Here is a 21,234-nt window from a genome sequence, read left to right on the forward strand (position 1 = left end):
TGTAAATTTTAATTTCTGATGGTAGAATCCTAATGTTTATATGGAAGTCCACATTGAGGTGGTGCAAATTTTTGAATAAGGGTATGGGGTGCAGGAAGAAATCCTATGAAAGGAACCTATATGGCTGAGAAAGCATGTTACGAGGTGGTTGTGGATTTTAAAGCACAATAATGGTGCTCACCAACCAATCAATTGGTCAGTAATGACTGATGATCTGGGCGCTCCTTTTGGGACACGACACCCTACCCAGCTTCTTATGGAAGGGAAACGCAGATACCCACACCTTTAACATGCGTAACTGTTTCCTCTTAAAGCGGAAGGGTAATCTTGTAAAACTACACCATTTTCAATAAATAACCCACCCACCTATGGGGACATTTATAGTTTATGTCGGAGATTTAGTTACACCACACATCTGCACATTCAAGTGATACACTAGTGTTCGTATTGCTAATACGTCTATATAAGGGAACGCAAATTTTCCAGTCACAGTTATATTATAACAATGGAAAGAGAAATAGTTCAAGATATTGTGATTGTGGGAGCTGGAATTGCTGGCGTCACAACATCGTTAGGACTTTACAGGTATTTTTTCCGCTTCTCTAACTGTCACAGCTGTGTTTAACATTCACCAACACTTGGCGTGCACTACACAATCCTGTGGTAGTTGCCTAGGATGTTTGCTTCTGGAAGATCATAACCTAATTTAAGAGAGACAATTAAAAATATAAAATTATTATCTTTTATCAGGTTGACTGAGTGTTGAAAAAATGGAAGAATGCACAGAAAAAGCAAAATATTTTCCTTTGCTTTTTGCTTCTTCGGAAAACATCCTATCAAAATAAAATTATTCTGACCAGTATACTTTTTAAACAATGACATTGACAAAATAGTTTCTTTTAAACAACTTTATCTTTGTACGGTATACTATTTTTATGGCTACCTAATGGTGTTCCAAGAGTGTACCTACACACAGTGGTTTTCATGCATAATAACTCTTCATTTATACTCACAGGTTGGGTATTCGAAGTTTGGTGTTGGAATCTTCGGATAGCTTGAGAGTCACTGGCTTTTCTCTTTCCATATGGCAAAATGCTTGGAAGGCTTTGGATGCCGTTGGTGTTGGAGACAAACTTCGCCACCACCATCGACCACTCAATGGGTATAATATATATATAACATCTTTTAAACTTTATTCTCTCAGTATCATTCATTTTTCTCTAAACTAACTGCAAGAATTGGACTACAGGATTGTCACCACTTCATTGGTTACTGGGAAACAGATAGCAGCCATGCCTTTCAAACCAACAGAAAACCAAGAGTATGTATACCATGTGAATCAGTGTGGCTAAATGTTTAAATTTGATCCAAATTCTTTTATGATCGGTGTTCTTGTGATATTGCAGAGGTATTGAAATTCGTTGTGTTCAAAGGACAAAAGTGTTGGAAGTCCTTGTGAATGAGCTTCCAAAGGAAACCATCAGATATTCCTCAAAAGTTGTTAGTATCGAGGAATCTGGCTTCTATAAGATACTCCATCTTGCTGACGGGACAACCATCAAAACCAAGGTAAATAGTATGTGTGACGTGTAAAGAGAAACAACTGTTATGAATCGAAGTTGGTAAACTCCAACTGATACGTGGATGTTTTGATGGTAACAGGTGTTGATTGGGTGTGATGGAGTGAACTCTCTGGTGGCAAAGTGGCTAGGCTTCAAGGAGCCTTCTTTTACTGGGAGATTTGCAATCAGGGGTTTTGCACAGTTTGAGACCAACCATGGATTGGAGCTGAGGTTCATGCAGTTTTTTGGCAATGGTGTTCGAGTTGGTGTTGTTCCTTGTAATGAAAAACAGGTCCACTGGTTTTTCACTTGTGTACCCTCCAGCCAAGGTGATTTTTCTTAAATGCAAGTTCCTAACTTGAAACTTAAATTGTAAAGGATGTGATATGATTGATTCATTTGTTGGCCCTACAGAGCTAAAGGAGCTGAAAGCGGATCGTGCTAAATTGAAACCATTTGTGTTAAAAAATCTTGAGAACATGCCTAGTGCTGTTAGAGCCTGCATAGAAATAACTGATCCAGATGGTTTTCTATCATATCCATTACGATATAGACAAGCCTGGGATCTGATGATGGGGAATATTAGTAAGGGCAATGTTTGTGTTGGTGGAGATGCTCTGCACCCGATGACTCCTGATCTTGGGCAGGGAGCGTGTTGTGCTTTGGAGGATGGGATTGTTTTGGCAAGATGCTTAGCTGAGGCATTTTCGAAAGAGAAAGAGGAAGAAGAGGTGCAAAATAAGAAGATTGAGGAAAGCTTGAAGAAATATGCAAAGGAAAGAAGATGGAGAGCCGTTGATGTTACTACCACAGCTTACATGTTGGGTTCCATTCAGCAGGCTGAGTCCAAATTGGTTACCTTTTTGAGGGAAAACATCTTGCCTACGTTCCTGGCTGCTCAATACCTTAAGAAGTCAGGTTATGATTGTGGAAAGTTAAACGGTTCCTAGACTACACAATCGTTTTGTAAAATGATTGGTGAGGTTATCATTGTGGAAAATTAAATAGTTCCTCACCGACACAATTATTTCGTAAAATGATTGGGAGCGGAACTTAATATCCTAAATCATGTAATATGTTTGAAAAATAAATGTTGTAATATGTATGTGTGTTTGTATGGCTTCAATAAGCTATAAGTTGCTTTCTAATAAATTTTTATAATAAATTTATATTTTCTAATTTGGGTTCTTGTTATATTTTTTTTGTTAATTAATAATATGTATTTTAAATTGAGATGGTTGTTAGCATGTTCTCTTACTTTACTTATTATATATCAAAATGCGTTGTACACGCGAGCCAATCTGGCTTATCACATATTTGAGTGAAGTTGGATTTGAAAAAAATATAATATTTTTATGCGGGCTAATTTTCAACTTGATTCACTTAGAATTCGGCTTACCGGGCTAAACTCGTGGTGAGGCGGATTGACTCACCAACTCACCTAATTTAATTTAATTATTTATTTATTTTGTTTCAATATTATTAGTTAGACTTTTTTTATTATATTGTAGATGGTGATAAAGAAGAGATGTTTTAAGAGATAAAAATATTATAGATTTATCTATTCAGAACTATAGTAATATTATAAATGAACAAAAATTATCAATATTAAAAACTTATTTGTTTTTTTTTTACATGTTTTTTTTATTACACTGGATGATATGATACTTTTATTTATTTATTTTGAATTGTCTTTGAAGTTTAACATAGTGAGTCAACCTGTTTAACCCATGAACTCGTGGTGGGTCGGGTCAGGTTCGAATTTTTTCAACTCACTAATAAGTGAGGCAGGTTGGGTTGGTTCACTAAGTGACCAACCCATGATGAGCCGGATTACCCGTTTTGACAACTTTAATTTACATGTTATTTTATTATTTTAGAATTTTTTTAATTTTATAGATTTAAAATTTTACATTTATATAATTTTATGATTTTATAATTTTAAAATTATAAAAGTATAAATTTTTAAAATTATGGTTATAAAATTATAAATTTTAAAACAATTAAATAACTCATAGTGGTAACAGTCCTGCGTGATGGAGTAAAATAACACCCATGGTAGTCATCTAAAAATCATATCAACCTATTAAGAGAAAAATTAAATGACATATTCAGTTGAAAAATATAAAGTTGTTAAACATTCAGTACATCATAAAAAAAATTATTAGAGACTCAAAAGTTTCCAAATTTGGTTGGTGCTCTTGATTAGGAAGAAACAAAAAGTTGGTTGGTGCTTTTAATTAAGAAGAAATGAACAGTTTCAAATTTTATTAAATATTTGAAATTTATTTAATATATATATTATTAAAGTTTGGTTGGTGCTCTTAATTATTAAGAAACAAACGAAGAAAACGTGAGTAAAATATAATTTTGATTCGGGGCTGTTTTTGGAACTACGTGTTTTAATCTGAGTGGTTACTTTTTGAAAAAAAAAAAGACAACCTACTTTTTATTTTATGTATTTGTTTGGCAGTTCAAAAGAGATTTTGACGTTATAATCCAACCCTATACACTATCAAATTAATTTCATGATCTAGATTGTCACTTATCATCCACACATATTCAACTTATCACAATACAAAAGTACTTTTCAAAGAAAACCAATAAATTTTAAATACAAACTTATTTTATTTATTTACCGTTATATATATATATATATATATATATATATATATATATATATATATATATATATATATATATATATATATATATATATATATATATATATATATATATATATATATATGTATATATTATGGGATTGAAATCATCTATTTACTATCGTCTCTTTTGATATTTATTTTTATTACTATTTGGTCAAATGGAATTATTTATTAATGTTGATGTCAAAATAAGTTTGACAAGAAAACTTAATATATAATAAATATAATTATTTATCTTTTTATCTCAAATTTATATTTATAAATTTTGGAATAAAAATTAAATTATTGATAATTTAATTGTGACTTAATTGCTATTAAATATATTTTATCATAAATTAATATTCATTAAATCTAATCATTGTTTAAAAATGACTATTCCATTATTCGGCCTCCGAAGTTTCTCAGGTGATCGACATGATAATCTTAATTATATCGTCCAATCCGATTTAAGATTAATCTAAACAATCATATGATACAATTTTCATGCCAAACTACTATGTGGTCACAATGATTGGTCTATTTGAGGTCCACGTAACAAGAACAGAAACTTTTCTAGATTTTCATAACTCTGAGCAAAAAGTTAATTTATTGATTCATATGATGTAAAGAAAAATTATTCAAAAATAGTAGTTTTCACGAAGAAAGAATTGGAAAAAAGGAGTAGCATATACCTGTGTAACTCTCTTCTCTTCTATCTCTTGATTACTAGGGCTAGACATTTTTTGCTTCAATTAGTACTATTTCTCTGTCTGGTAGAACACCCTCAATATCTTAAGTAAACATGTCACAGTAAAATAAATCACTTGAAAATTTAATCCAAAACAAACAAACGTAGAGATATGTGTATATTTAACCCATACAACATATCCTGGTACATGTGAGTTGCTAATTTGTAAGCATTCAATTTCCTAAATAAAATGTCGAAGCAAAATCGAAACCAGACAAAAAAAGATGGTCTGAGCTGCTAAAACAATAATTAAGCTGGACGTACAGACACAGACACAGCACCAAAATAATACGGAACCACGTGGTTTGTCTATGATGGTACATTTCTCCACAAACCATAGAGAACATTTTAGGAGTGGGATGTTTATTTATCCTTTCTTTTAGTTAATAATAAATAAATATACAAATTCATCCTATCCAACTTTTATTTCGAGCATATTATATTATCAGTTTGTAAAACCTTGATGCGAATGTTTTTAATCTTTATAGTTATTTATTTAATTCATATAAGTTATTTATTTTGTAAACCCCTCTCACAACACAGTGGTCGAGTTACTTTCATTGCAGAAAAAAAAAACACCTTTTCTTCACAAATCGTTTCTTGTGGGATTTTTTTTCATGTAATCACTTTTTATGACAATTTTTAAAAATAAGAACGTGTTAAAATTTTATTGATCTATTTAAATTTATTTTCAATTTTTTTTTAAATGAATTAATCACGAACCACCATTTGTAAAAAAAATGTTGAAAAGGTATTTTTCTTTCAATCAGGCATTTTCATAACAGAATATTGTGTTTACCTTAAAATATTGATTTGAAAGAGAGTGAATAAATAAATTTGAGGAAATTTGAAGATGAATTGAGAATTGTTTTTTAAGTGAATTTGAAAGTAAAGTTTGTGAAAATTAAGATAGAATTTGATTAATAAATAAAAAAAATTGTTTAATAGATAGAAATTGAATATTATAAAATATTCCTATAAAAATAATATAAAATGATAATTGTTGATAATAAAATTAATATAAAAATTACTAAAATGTTAAAATAATATTTAAGAGTAATATATATTTTGACTCAAATTATTTGAAATATTTGTATTAAGAAAAATTAATAAATAATTAATAAAATATATTTTAAAAAATAACTAAGTTTAATACAATATATTTAATAAATAATTAATACAATATATTTAAACAAAAAATTCAAATTTTCTTTTCGTAATTTTAATTTTAATTTCAATTTTTCATAAAGAAGTAATAAATCTTCTGAATAAAACTAAAATATTTTTGTAAAAAAATATTGAATTTAAATAGATAATTAAAAAATTAAATTGTACTAATAATCTGAATAAAAAATTTCTATGAAAAATAATTTTATCATGGCAAAAGAAAATAGAGAAGTAGAGCGCTACCGTAACTTTTTTATTATTATTATTTAATATTTATTATAATTACTATTATTAATAAAATTAATAAATAAATATTTCAGTTTAAATTTTCTTTATCTATTTGTATGCATTTTTCAAAATAAATACAAGAAAAATATATAATTTCCAAGAACAAAATTAATTTTTTAAATAAATATTATTAAATTCTCTCAAATCTTGCTGGGTTGCAAAAATGAAATAAATCATCAATCCTACAATTTCTTTTTAAATACTTTAAAGTAAACACAAATAAAATCAATAATCTATCTGTACAAATAATACACAGCTTATTCTTATATAATTTTTCGTCTCCAAATAGACCACAAACATTTTCATAATCAAAAATACATAAGAATTAACTTAAACACTTAAAATAATTCTAGCTTACCTTCATTTAAGTTGTCATGTACATCATAAACTTACATTTCATTCACTAATAATTAATCTGGACATTAATTGGTTAATGATCTAGACGTTGTCACTAAAAAATCAAATTAAATCATTTTAAACGTTGAAAAAAAAATGGAAAATCAATTTTAACAAAACTTATAAAAAAGTAAAATCTTTGAAAACGTACACAAAGTAATAAAAAAAAATACAATAAGACAAAGAATATGAATGGATGATAATAAAAAATATGAATGGATCTTTCCACATCTTTGGTCAGTTCTTCCATGTGCTTCTGCAGTGAATGTCAGGTACAAGTGTTTAATATATAGCAAAAATATGAAGGTCAATAGACAACTTTTAATCCCTGCAATCTCTAGTTATTATCTAGAAAAATATAAGGCACAAACATTATAACATCATGTTAAAATCATCAAAAATATAGCACATTTATGACAGAATTCCTGACATACCATAAACTTCAAATGATTAGTTTTATAGCCAATTATCTATAAATTAATAGAAGAAACTGGGGAAGAATAAAACGTGTTTAATTGTTTTAATTATGCTCTTTTAACGTGCAACGTATATGTATTATTATATAATTTGTTTTTTCATGATTCTAGCAAGAGATATCTTTTAATTATTTATTTTTTTTGTCACGTTAGTTTTATCTTCTTTTTTATGATGGATGAGAGTGGCTTAAGTTGAATCTGGACAAACGTGAGGCTGATGTTAATTATAATAATAGGGAATCGGATTGCTTTTAACCTTCCAATCTTGAGAATTATAGTTAAGAAACCAAGCCTGATATCTATATCATTATTTTGAATCCATCTTATTTATTAATTTGATCTTCCTTATGTGGAAGGCATCTAATCAAATGACTTTGCCAGATAAAATATTAGTAAATATGAATATATAGCTCATAATGATAAAGTGATATTTCAAATACTAGATTTTCAAACGAGTTTCCTCTACAATAACATGCATTGATTTTAAAAGTGTAAAATTACTAAAGAATCAAATTTTATTCGAAAATACAAACAGACATTTAATTTCAACTATAGATACTAAAAATATTTTTCCAACACTTAAAAACTCACAAATACAAGAACGTCCACGTTAAGTATTAAATATGAAATAAAAAACTAATTTGAATTGGAAAACCAAACAATATGATTTTACACAATAATTCAGTGTTTTATATCTAATCTCAACAAATATAAATAATTATTCATGTGAAGAATCCGGTGTTTACAAATTTAAGAAATAAAAAGAAATTGAAACCATAAAAAAAATAACACCCTTTTCCAAGGTAAATAGTAATTACTCAAAGTTTCAGTGACGTTTCTCTTTTGCGATCACAATCACGATAAACTATAACAGGATAAAATTATATATACGCAATATAAAAACTTCTTATCGACTTTTATCACTATAATTTATACTTTACATGTGTCTGATATTAGTATAGCTAAAATAGTCTCCGCATGAAATTTCATCTCAATTAAAAGGTACAACAATTCACAATATCACATGCCTAATTTATTCTACCACAACATTGATAACAAAAGTTAATCGTTTAGGCCTTGTTCACTTGAATGGATTTGGGAGAGAGTGATTGAAGGGATTTGAGAAGATTTGAAGGTAAATTTTGTTGTTGTTTATTTGAGTGAATTTGGAGATAAATGAGAGTCGATTTGGAAATAAATTTGTTTAATCTGTCACGTCAATCAAATCTCACACTAATTCTCATAAACTTTACTTCCAAATTCATTCTCACTTACCTCCAAATCCACCTCTAAATCCACTCAAATAAACAACAAAAAAATTTACTTTCAAATCCTCTTAAATCTCCTCAATCACTCTCCTCCAAATCCATTCAAGTGAACAAGACCTTATAAGATTTACAAATTTTTTTTCTTTAAGAACTACATAACTCAAACTAAATACTTCTAACCGAAACTCAACCATTAAAGTAAAGAACTTTGTGTTACAAGTATAAATTTTTTTATTCTAATCCAACGGAATTAGAAAATAAAATTTTATAACAACAACACAAAACTAACAAAAACAAAGTATTTTATCTAAAAATGCAAAGATCATCTATCTCACCACATACCTTTAATTATCCATCATAATGGTTTGATAATTTAGTTTTTATTTAAAATATTTATATATTATTTTTATTAAATCTCATAATTTTTTAAATACTAATTTTCTTAATTTTTACATATTAATGTTGATATATTTCTTATTTATTAAATATATTGTTTTATTTGTTATTGAACAATTTATTAATATATAATTTATATGTGGACATAAAAGAGTGTGCATTAAATTGAAATAGATTTAAAGTTATTATGGTATTGAGAGATAAATTTGGTCTGAAAGGTTATTTTTTGGATTTTAAAGCAGAGTGAGTGTGGCCACCGACGAAATGTTTGATAAGCAATGTGAAGAGGCAATGAATGAAGATCTGCGAGTCTTCTTTTTGCATACCCCTATCCTGTAATAATGGAAAGGAAATGCATTTTTAATTTGAAATCGAAAGGGTATTGTTGTAAAAGTACAATGTCATCGTCATTAAATAACTCACTTTCCAGGTGGATATTTAATTGGTCACAAGGCTGCACGGTCCAGTGAAAGAGATGGTTCATCTTCCGTTTTCTCATTCTATATAAGGATGCAAGAGAGCTGTTCGTCTTCCATATACTTCTTCTGTACAACAGAATAATGGAAAGAGAATTAGTTGAAGATATTGTGATTGTGGGCGCTGGAATTGCAGGCGTCACAACTTCATTAGGTCTTCATAGGTATTCTTTGCTTTACTAACAAACTCGCCCACTATTATTTTCAGATCAATATATTTTTATATATATTTTACATCTATTACTTTACTTTTCAATATTTTTATATATAGAAAAGTTGATTTTTTTTAATAATAATGAATATTAAGTTATACCTGTGATGTCAATAGAATATTCTTTTACCAAACTTCTATGTTTTATTTATAAAAAATGTTCAAAGTCAACCACACTCAGCGTGCATCAGTTAACACCAATAAAAAGCATTTTTAAGGCTTTGTTAATGAATAAAAACATTTAAGTTATGAAAACAATACTTTGTTAATGAATAAAAACATTTAAGTTAAATTGGTTATATTAATTAAAAATGTTGTTAAATACATTGCAAAATAAGTTAAATGATCATATAAACTTTGACAGTCACTTATACTTCAAAATCAATATTTTTATTAAGCTTTAAATTCCCTATTTATTTATATATTTTTAGTGATTCATAATATAGGAAACAACATTTTTAAGGAATATAAATATTTGGATTACACAAGAAATTAGTTAAAATCATGGTTAAATGGTAACAAAACCAGGACTTGAACTTCAAATTGTATTATTTTGTGTGAGCATATTAGTGCCATAAAAGGCCACGCAATAGTGTATATACACATGTACTGTGTTCATGTATCACAACTCTTCATTCATACTCACAGATTGGGTATTCGAAGTTTGGTGTTGGAATCTTCGGATACTTTGAGGGTCACTGGCTTTTCTTTGTCCTTGTGGCAAAATGCTTGGAAGGCTTTGGATGCTGTCGGTGTTGGAGACAAACTCCGCCGCAACCATCAACGACTTCATGGGTATGCACAAACATCTTTTAAACTTTCTTCTCTTAGTATCATTCATTTTTCTCTAATGCAAGAGTTGGACTACAGGATTGTCACCACTTCACTGGTTACTGGGAAGCAAATAGTAGCCAAGTCTTTCAAATCCACAGAAAGCCAAGAGTATGTATACCATGTGAATCAGTGTGGCTAAATGTTTAAATTATCCAAATTCTTTCTATGATCGGTGTTCTTGTGATGTTGTAGAGGTATTGAAATTCGTTGTGTTCAAAGAACAAAAGTGTTGGAAGTCCTTGTGAATGAGCTTCCAAAAGAAACCATCAGATATTCCTCAAAAGTTGTTGGTTTTGAGGAATCTGGTTTCTATAAGATACTCCATCTTGCTGACGGGACAACCATCAAAACCAAGGTAAATAGTAAGTGTGATGTGTAAAGAGAAACAACTGTTATGAATCGAAGTTGGTAAACTCTAACTGATACGAGGATGTTTTGAGGGTAACAGGTGTTGATTGGGTGTGATGGAGTGAACTCCCTGGTGGCAAAATGGCTAGGCTTCAAGGAGCCCTCTTTTACTGGGAGATTTGCAATCAGGGGTTTTGCACAGTTCGAGACCAACCATGGATTGGAGCTGAGGTTCATGCAGTTTTTTGGCAATGGTGTTCGAGTTGGTGTTGTTCCTTGTAATGAAAAACAGGTCCACTGGTTTTTCACTTGTATACCCTCCAGCCAAGGTTATTTTTCTTAAATGCAAGTTCTTAACTTGAAACTTAAATTGTAAATGATGTGATATGATTGATTAATTTGTTGGCCCTGCAGAGCTAAAGGAGCTGAAAGAGGATCGTGCTAAATTGAAACCATTTGTGTTAAAAAATCTTGAGAACATGCCGAGTGCTGTTAGAGCCTGCATAGAAATAACAGATGCAGATGGTTTTCTATCGTATGCACTAAGATATAGACAAACATGGGATCTGATGATGGGAAATATTAGTAAGGGCAATGTTTGTGTTGGTGGAGATGCTCTGCACCCGATGACTCCTGATCTTGGGCAGGGAGCGTGTTGTGCTTTGGAGGATGGGATTGTTTTGGCAAGATGCTTAGCTGAGGCATTTTCGAAAGAGAAAGAGGAAGAAGAGGTGCATATTAAGAAGATTGAGGAAAGTTTGAAGAAATATGCAAAGGAGAGAAGATGGAGAGCAGTTGATGTTACTACTACAGCTTACATGTTGGGTTCTATTCAGCAGGCTGAGTCCAAGTTGGTTACCTTTTTAAGGGAAAACATATTGCCTACGTTCATGGCTGGTCAATATCTTAAGAAGGCAGGTTATGACTGTGGGAAGTTAAACCGTTACTAGACTACACAATCATTTTGTAAAATGATTGGTAGGGGTAACTTAATGGGTTAAATGATGCAATGGTGTTTGAAAATAAATGTTATATATACATTAAATAAGTTTTAAGATAAATTTGTAAACTTTTAATTAAATTCCTAATAAAATTGTATGGCTTATTACTAATTAATAAATTTTTATTTTTCAATCGACTTTATGTTATTTAATTGTTTTTTTAATTGATACTTCTGAATAGTTACAATAATTTATTGAGTAAGAGTAATATGATACACATTGACATTTATTTGACAAATCTAACAAGGATAAATTGTTCTTAAAATAATGAAGAGTGTTACTCTCTCCACCACCACCACTCCCTACACCACTCCATACCTAATTTGCATTTCCAATAAAACGGATGTTTACATCCGTTTCACCTTCAACGGATGTTGATATCCGTCAACGAATGTGACCATATCCATAAACTAAAAACTAAAAACTAAAAAAAAAAAGAAAAACTTAACTAATTATATAAAAAAATATTATAATAATTAATTAAATAATAATACATAAATTAAACTAATAATAATTATTTTATTAAATAAAATAAAATTAATTTATATATAATAGTGTAATAAATTTAAAAAAAATTAAATAATATTTATACATTAATTTTTAAAATATAATAAGTTAATAAACTAAAAAAAAGTCATAATAGATGTTGTCACATTCACATCCGTTTAATTAATAATATAAAAAATATTATAATAATTAATTAAATAATAATACATAAATTAAATTAATAATTATTATTTTATTGAATAAAATAAAATTAATTTATATATAATTATGTAATAAATTTTAAAAAAATTAAATAATATTTATACATTAATTTAAAATATAATAAACTAATAAACTAAAAAAAACCTTACGGATATGGTCACGTCCATTTAATTAATATTTTTAAAAATGTTATAATAATTAATTAAATAATAATTTATAAATTAAATTAATAATTATTATTTTATTAAATAAAATAAAATTAATTTATATATAATTATGTAATAAATTTTTCAAAAAAATTAAATAATATTTATATGTTAATTTAAAATATAATAAATTAATAAACTAAAAAAGAACAATAACGGATGTGGCACATCCATTTAACTAATTATATAAAAAATATTAAATTAATAAACGAAAAACTAAAAAAAAAACTTGAACGGATGTAGTCACATCCGTTAACAGATGTGACATATCCGTTGAAGTATTTTTTCTTTAACGGATATCGACATCCGTTAAAGAAAAAATATGGGGGTGTAGGATATTTTAAAATATAAATGATAGTTTTGAAATTTTTAAAAAATGTGGTGGTGTAAGGAGTAATGTGGGGTGGTGTAGGGAGTAACCCTCAAGAATGAATTTTTGTAGTTTTTCAAGAAAGAAGAAAGTAAAAAATAAGGAATTGTAGTGTCAAATGAATGTAAAAAAATTATGTGTGTTAAAGTATCATTTTTTAAACTTATTTTCTTATTTTTAAATTTTTAAATTTTAGAATTTATAATTTTCCAATTTTATAACTATATCATTTTATTATTTCATAATTTTACAATTTATACATTTAAAATTATGAAATTATAAATTTATAAATTTTAACACGATAAGATAACTTTTACTGACAACTTACACCAATGTGATAAAATAAAATAATACTGATATTAGTCAATTAAAAACCATATCACCTATATAAAAATTAAACATAATTCAATTAAAAAATATAAATTTATTGAATATTTAATAAGCTTATTAAAAACTTCTTAAATTTATTATTATTATTATTATTATATATATATATATATATATATATATATATATATATATATATATATATATATTTTGATTAAAGTTTGGTTGCTGCTCTTAATTATGAAAAGTAAACCATGAAATCGTGAGTAAAATTTAATTTTAATCAGGGTACTGCGTGTATACGTAATTATTTAATGGGTTAAATATGTTTTTCGTCTCTTAAGTATTACATAATTTTGGATTTAGTCTCTACTCGAAACTTTGATAGTTTTTAATCCTCATAGTTTAAAAATTTTTAATATCAGTCCTTAAAATTGGACGGCGTTAACTTTTAGTAGATGTGATAAACTACGAGGTCATGCATTATGCCAGTTTGCCTCTTCACTCTCTGTCACGTTGCTTGTGCCGTTCGCCTTCTCCGACAGAGCAGAGCCTCCATCGGACCAGCCGCTCAGTCCAACGCGTCGCCGACGACACCAATCGCCACTCGGGACCATTGCTGGCCGCGGCGTGGATTTCTCCCTCCTTGTCGTTTCTCCGCGCGCGAGAGAAGCTCTCTTGTTCCTCTGTTAATCGCCGCCTGAGAGAGCCCAGCCTCCGCGAGCCACAAACTTTAATCTTTAATTTGTACTTCCTTGTTTTCTTCCCTGCACAATTCATTCACTAAATTATAAACCTTCACTCTCTTCATGAAATGGCTTCCCTTTTCACCTTCGTTTTGTTCCTCTTGCTTGTGGCACAATGCTGCTGGTGTCTAACATCGCCCAAGAAGACATACATAGTTCACATGAAGCAGAACAACAAACCTTCAATCTACCCCATTCACACCGACTGGTACATCGCAAATCTTCAATCTTTAACAACTGATTTTGATCCCTTGCTTTACTCTTATACTCATGCCTACAACGGCTTTGCGGCGTCGCTGGCCGAGGACCAGGCACAGGAGCTTCTCAGATCCAAGGATGTTCTTAGAGTGTACGAGGAGACAGTCTACCAACTGCACACCACGCGTACGCTGCAGTTTTTGGGGCTCGAGAGAGAGACGAGGCTGTGGGAGGGTCACACCGCGCAGGAGCTCAACCAAGCGTCGCACGACGTTATTGTTGGGGTGCTGGACACAGGAGTGTGGCCTGAATCTCCAAGCTTTACTGACGCTGGTATGCCTGAGATTCCTGCTAGACCGACGGCTGCTTTGCGTCAGACATTCTCGCTGGGATGGACCACGCCATTCAGGACGATGTTGACATGCTCTCACTCTCCCTTGGCAGCGGCTCCGCGCCGTACTTTCGCGACACCATTGTTGTAGGCGCGTTCACAGCAGTGGCAAGGGGGATCTTTGTCTCCTGATCTGCCGAGAACAACAGCCCCGAGAAGGCCTCACTTGCAAATGTTGCACCCTGGATAATGACCGTTGGGGCTGGGACATTGGACTGAGCGGCTGGTCCGATGGAGGCTCTGCTTTGCCGGAGAAGACGAACGACACAAGCAACGTGACAGAAAGTGAAGAGGTAAGCTGACATAAAACGTGACCTCGCCGTTTGCCACATCTACTAAAAGTTAACGCCGTCCAATTTTAAGGACTACTATTAATAGTTTTTAAAACTATGAAGACTAAAAATCATCAAAGTTTCGAGTAGAGACTAAACCCAAAATCGTGTGATACATAAGGAACGAAAAACATATTTAACCCTTATTTAATACGGTGACTTTGAATAAAGAAAGACAACCGAGTCTTCTTGAGCATGTATTTATATATATTTGTTTCACAATTCAAACAGAGATTTTGACTTTATAATCCAACCTATAGACTATCAGATTAATTTCATGATCTAGATTTTCACTTATTTACAATTCTTTTGCTGAAAAATATCTTTAGTTTAATATACTGAAATGTTAATAGTTAAGTAATAATAATAATAATATTTGTTACAATTAGTAGTGTTATTCATATGATTTGAATTTTAATAGTAACTTCTTAATTTCTCTGAATCGGTACACCTTGTGAAACCCTGAATAATTAGTAGTAATAATTCTCTGGCACATCACCACTAATACACACACCACGTCACTGCTATGGGTAATTAAAAACCCACTTCCAAACTCTGATTTTCCTCTCTGTCGTGCACGAAGAATCTCGCCCATCATTCTCTGAAACGTGCGCACGACATACACTCAGTGCATTAAAAACGCACCAAGCGCTACATGCACGCCTGCCACTTGTCACTTTGGAAGTTCTGAAATCAGAATGAGGGTTGCAGGTGTCCGAAAATGAGACGCTCGCTCGTCTGGATTTGGAAGGAACAAAAATGATTTTTCGAAAACCTTTCCGCTCACCTGCATCACTCGTCTTCTTCCCCAGAACCAAACCTTCCATTTTCTCTGATCTCTCTCTAAAACCAGTTACCCTTCTCTCTTCTGTAACTCATCTTCTTCTTCTCCGATTCACTTTCCAGAACCATAGAAGCGTTCGTCCAGCGGTGATCTTTCATTTGGACCGAACAGAACTTGGATCGGAACTGGTAAGTTTTCCTTTCTACACGTCGTCCTCTCTGGTTTCATGCGAACCCTAGTTTGGTTGCATGCATGAGTTCTCGGTCTGAAGTACGTTGATTTTGGTGTCTTAGTTTTTACGTGAGAACTGTTGAGCGAAACCTGGGTGTAAGACGTGGTTAGAGGAAACCCAAAAATCTTGTTGTTGGAAGTACACTGCTATCCAGGTAAGGGAAGCTTATATGTTTAATTTATTCTGTAGGTTGTATGCTCTGAGTTGCATGTATGAACTGTGTGAAGTTTGAGCTGTTATGGATTGTTCACTGATATCTGATATGATTCTGGTTTTTGATTGATCTGTCATGAACGAGTACTGCATGTATATATTATATATGTTGTTGTTGAATTTGATTTAAATGTATATTGATATGATGATGTATGAAAGGAGTTTAGTTATTGAATAATAGGAATGTTTAAAATGTTGAGATCTGTATGGTGATGATAATGGGAAATAAATCTAGAATGAAAGTTGTAAAGTTTATAAATTTGAAATCTGGAAAATTCTTCTAAGGTTGTCTTTGATAGTGTTCGACCTCATGTCGAGCATTCGTCCTTGATTGACGTTCGACCTTCTGTCGAGCGGTTGTCTTTGATAGCGTTCGACCTCATGTCGAGCGATTTCCTTTGATGGCGTTCGACCTCATGTCGAGCGATTTCCTTTGATGGCGTTCGACCTCATGTCGAGCGATTTCCTTTGATGGCGTTCGACCTCATGTCGGGTGTTAGTCCTTGATTGGCGTTCGACCTTCTGTCGAGCGGTTGTCTTTGATAGCGTTCGACCTCATGTCGAGCGTTCGTAGTTGATTACGTTCGACCTCATGTCGAGCGATTTCCTTTGATGGCGTTCGACCTCATGTCGAGCGTTCATCCTTGATTGGCGTTCGACCTTCTGTCGAGCGGTTGTCTTTGATAGCGTTCGACCTCATGTCGAGCGTTCGTCTTTGATTTCGTTCGACCTCATGTCGAGCATTCGTTCTTGAATATGTCCGACCTCTTATCCAATGTTCGTTCTAAATCGTGTAAGGTCTCCTATCAAGCGCTCGAACAATTGAGTGATTTTCTGATATCAAATAGCGTTGTCCATACAGTTAATTAACGTTCGTCTTTTTATAAAAGTGGAACATAGAATGAAAATGTGAATTATTGAAAAAGTTAAAGTGTGCGAACTATTTAAGAAATGAAGTTGTGATATTGATATTTGAACGAGCGTTCCAAGGAGGAACGACTCTGGTTTCTATATTGGATATGAAATTTGGTAAAGTATGACTGTGGATAAGTTAAGACTCGCTGTCCATCCTGATGTTCCGTGATACGCCTCTTCAAGTAGAAGGGGGTATTCATGTGTGGGAACGGCAGGAGGTCCTTAGTCCATAAGTTAACATGGGCGACGTAAGAACGGACTTACCTCGAGTGGCAGCTGTTTGGTGTATCCCAGTTACTACATCACTCGGGTGCAAGGACGCTTGTAACTACACAGATTCATACAGTCCGGACGGTCTGTCTTATATAAGTATTTTTATGTTTATCATGTGATGAACTACATGTTGTATGTGCGTTTTGAAATGTAAATGTATGTATGATTGTATAAATTAAATATTATAAGCTTACCCTTGCGTTTCCATTGTGTTGTCTACTGTCCATGTATAATCCGTTTTGTCAAAATGCAATGATCATCCGTTGTGGATGTGAGCAGATGGTGGTGCATCCCTTGAGCAAATGCTGGAAGAAGAAAATTTGGATGAAACAAATCTGGTGGAAGTTGATGTGAAGGCCGAGCCTTAGAGCGCTCGTTAGAATAGATCTGTGATCGTTAGTGTAGTTTAAACGTTCGGCCAAGTATTTTGTAAGGTCGTTCGTCTTAAGCTTCTAATTCTTGTTTTGTCGTACGTTGTTTTATACATTTAAGAACGTTCGTTTCAGATTTTCTTGGCCTGCGTTTATGCGCCTTCTTTTGTACTGATGTCGTTCGGCTTTTAAATCCTAATTTTAATGCAAAGACTGTTTATGTTACTGTTAATTGTAATTAATTCTGAATTATGGTAATTACTGTATTTTGGGATGTTACATTAGTGGTATCAGAGCAGTTTTGTTCTCTTAAGGACGTTGTAGGGTTATGAGTGCACTGTGTTTTTGCTGTGTGCTTATTGCATGTTTAATGAGTTATTATTATTTAACTCTTGGACATATCTAACGATCGTTTTTCTCTGTATCCAGAGAACGAATGACACCTAGACTCCCTCCTCCCCCGCAGCCTAACGAACCTGATGCGTCCAACAACGCTAGGTTGTTGGAGACGGTGATAGACCGCTTACAGCAACAAAATACGACCCTCATGGAGCAGAACGCCACTCTGATGCAGCAAAATCAAGCTGCTATGCAGAGCTTGGAGTCCTCTCGTGCAAATTCTGAGACCACGCAGAGGCAATTGATGGAGATACTTGCAGCAACTAGAGGTGCGTCTGGAGCATCCTCTTCAAACGCTGCCCAACCAAATGCTGAATGGAGCTTGGAGAGTTTCCTCCAACACCATCCGGCTAAGTTCGGTGGGAAGGGTCTCCCAGATGAAGCAGATCAATGGTTAAGGGATATAGAGAAAATTTTCAATGCCAAGAGATGCCCAGATGAGAATAGATTAGCGTACGCGGAGTATCTGTTGACGGGAGAAGCAAGTCATTGGTGGACGAGCGCGAGAGCCATTCTCGCAGACGCACGACAGCCGGTCACTTGGGAAGTGTTTAGAGCTAAGTTTTATGAAGAATACTTTCCGGACAGCGTTCGGTTTGCGAAGGAGGTAGAATTTCTACAACTGGTTCAAGGAGGTATGTCTGTTTCCGAATACACCAATAAGTTCAAGCATCTTGTCAGATTCAATACCATGGCCACAAGTGAAGTATGGCAGTGTAGAAAGTTTGAAAACGGATTGCGGAGCGACTTGAAAGTGCTGATATCCAGTTTGTGTATCCGAACGTTCCCTGCTATGGTTGAGAGAGCCAAGGTCTTGGAGAGGAACATGGCAGAAGCGGAACGTCAGAAGAGGTCACAACAAGTGAGTCGAGGACCAATCGTGTCCAGGGGAGGTGCTGTACACAGGAGACCCCCTTACGCTCGTCCAAATCAGTCTTCTCAGACGAGCGGATCTCAAGCAGTAGTTCCTGTCGGACAGTCTGGGCAGGGAGGTGTCGTTTGTTTCCGGTGTGGAGGGCCACATTATAGGTCTTCCTGCCCTCAGTTGGTGGGAGTCAAGCACTGTAATAGTTGTGGGAGAAACGGACACTCGGATCATGAGTGCAATATGAGTGGGCGTGCGGTGATGAGGCCACCCAATGCTGGAAGGAATCAGGCGAGAGGAGGACGAGCCCAAGCAAGTGGGCGAGTATATGCTATAACGAGCGCGGAGGCAGCAAGCTCAGGTAACCTTGTAATTGGTGAATGCATGCTGTATGGTAGATCATGCTGTGCTTTGTTTGATTCGGGGGCGACGCACTCCTTCATCTCGAAGGCGTGTGTTGAAAAACTGGGATTAAAAGTGAGTGAGATGTTGTGTGATCTGGTGGTGTCTACCCCAGCAGCTGGTGAGGTTAGGACGTCCACTATGTGCGTCAAGTGTCCTATAGAAGTGGAGGGACGTAAGTTTAAGGTTAGCCTCATCTGCTTACCTCTTCAAGGTTTGGAGGTGATTTTAGGAATGGATTGGTTGGCTGCCAATCGCATTCTTATTGATTGTGGAGCGAAGGAGTTAATTTTTCCTGGTGAAGAAGAAGAAGTATTTTCAGTAACGCTCGGTCAGCTAAAAGAAGATATTATGGAGGGCGCGTCTTGCTTCTTGATCATGACGCATGAAGACCGAGAGAGTGCGGATGAGAATTTTGAGCGTTCGTCCAAGAAGTGTACTGAAGGACGAACGGTGGTGGACGAATTCCAGGATGTCTTTCCAGAAGAGATCCCTGGACTACCTCCGGTGCGTGAGGTTGAATTCACCATTGATCTGGTGACAACAGCAGCCCCTATATCTGTTCAACCGTACCGTATGGCGCCTGCAGAGTTGGTTGAACTCAAAAAGCAGATTGAAGAGCTAATGGAGAAGCAATTCATAAGACCAAGCGTGTCACCATGGGGAGCGCCTGTGCTCTTAGTAAAGAAGAAGGATGGCAGCTCTCGGTTATGCATAAACTACAGGCAATTGAACAAGCTAACCATCAAGAACAAATACCCGTTGCCAAGGATTGACGACTTGTTGGATCAACTGCATGGGGCAACGGTGTTCTCTAAGATTGATTTGCGTTCGGGATATCACCAAATCAGAGTGAAGGAGGACGACATCCAGAAGACCGCTTTCAGATCGCGTTATGGACACTACGAGTACGTAGTGATGCCTTTTGGAGTAACAAATGCTCCTGCAGTGTTCATGGATTATATGAATCGCATTTTCCGGCCATATCTGGATAAGTTCGTGGTCGTTTTTATAGATGATATTCTCATCTACTCTAAGACGCAAGCTGAACATGAAGAACACTTGAGGGCAGTGCTGAGCGTGTTGAGGGAAAAGGAATTGTATGCCAAACTGTCCAAGTGTGAATTCTGGATGAAGGAGGTGCAATTTCTGGGTCATATTGTGTCCGCTGGAGGGATCTCGGTAGATCCAGCAAAAGTACGAGCGGTTAGGGATTGGGAACGTCCGCGTTCAGTCACGGAGGTGAGAAGCTTCGTTGGCCTTGCGGGCTACTATAGACGTTTCATAGAGGGATTCGCCAAGATAGTGGCTCCGCTTACCCAATTGACTAGAAAGGATCAGCCGTTCGCTTGGACTGATTTGTGTGAGGAGCGTTTTCAAGAATTGAAAGTGAAGTTGACGAGTGCTCCTGTACTAATCATTCCGGACACGTCTAAACCGTTTGAAGTCTACTGTGACGCGTCTCATCAAGGATTGGGTTGTGTTTTGATGCAAGAGAGGCGAGCGGTAGCGTATGCGTCTCGGCAGTTGAGGATTCACGAGAGGAATTACCCAACGCACGACCTGGAGTTGGCAGCGGTCGTTTTTGCGCTGAAGATCTGGAGGCATTTCTTGTATGGATCCACGTTCCAAGTGTTCAGTGATCACAAGAGTCTCAAGTATCTCTTTGATCAGAAGGAGTTGAAT

The 21,234-nt window shown here is 33.8% G+C and overlaps 2 protein-coding genes across 2 annotated transcripts; both read left to right on the top strand.

Annotated features, from left to right (window-relative positions):
- Positions 1-429: 429 nt before the first annotated feature.
- Positions 430-2,741, top strand: LOC108325427 (monooxygenase 2). The gene is made up of 6 exons (XM_017558497.2): positions 430-585; positions 1,016-1,162; positions 1,250-1,321; positions 1,407-1,569; positions 1,663-1,891; positions 1,977-2,741. The coding sequence occupies exons 1-6, from the start codon at positions 506-508 to the stop codon at positions 2,510-2,512; spliced, it is 1,227 nt and encodes a 408-aa protein (XP_017413986.1). The 5' UTR covers positions 430-505; the 3' UTR covers positions 2,513-2,741.
- Positions 2,742-9,465: 6,724 nt separating this feature from the next.
- LOC108325565 (monooxygenase 2) lies at positions 9,466-11,949 on the top strand. The gene is made up of 6 exons (XM_017558663.2): positions 9,466-9,586; positions 10,282-10,428; positions 10,504-10,575; positions 10,660-10,822; positions 10,916-11,144; positions 11,230-11,949. Exons 1-6 carry the CDS (start codon positions 9,507-9,509, stop codon positions 11,763-11,765), a joined length of 1,227 nt encoding a protein of 408 aa, XP_017414152.1. The 5' UTR covers positions 9,466-9,506; the 3' UTR covers positions 11,766-11,949.
- Positions 11,950-21,234: the final 9,285 nt, after the last annotated feature.

Source organism: Vigna angularis, chromosome 3, assembly GCF_016808095.1.
Source record: "Vigna angularis cultivar LongXiaoDou No.4 chromosome 3, ASM1680809v1, whole genome shotgun sequence".
NCBI lineage: Eukaryota > Viridiplantae > Streptophyta > Magnoliopsida > Fabales > Fabaceae > Vigna > Vigna angularis.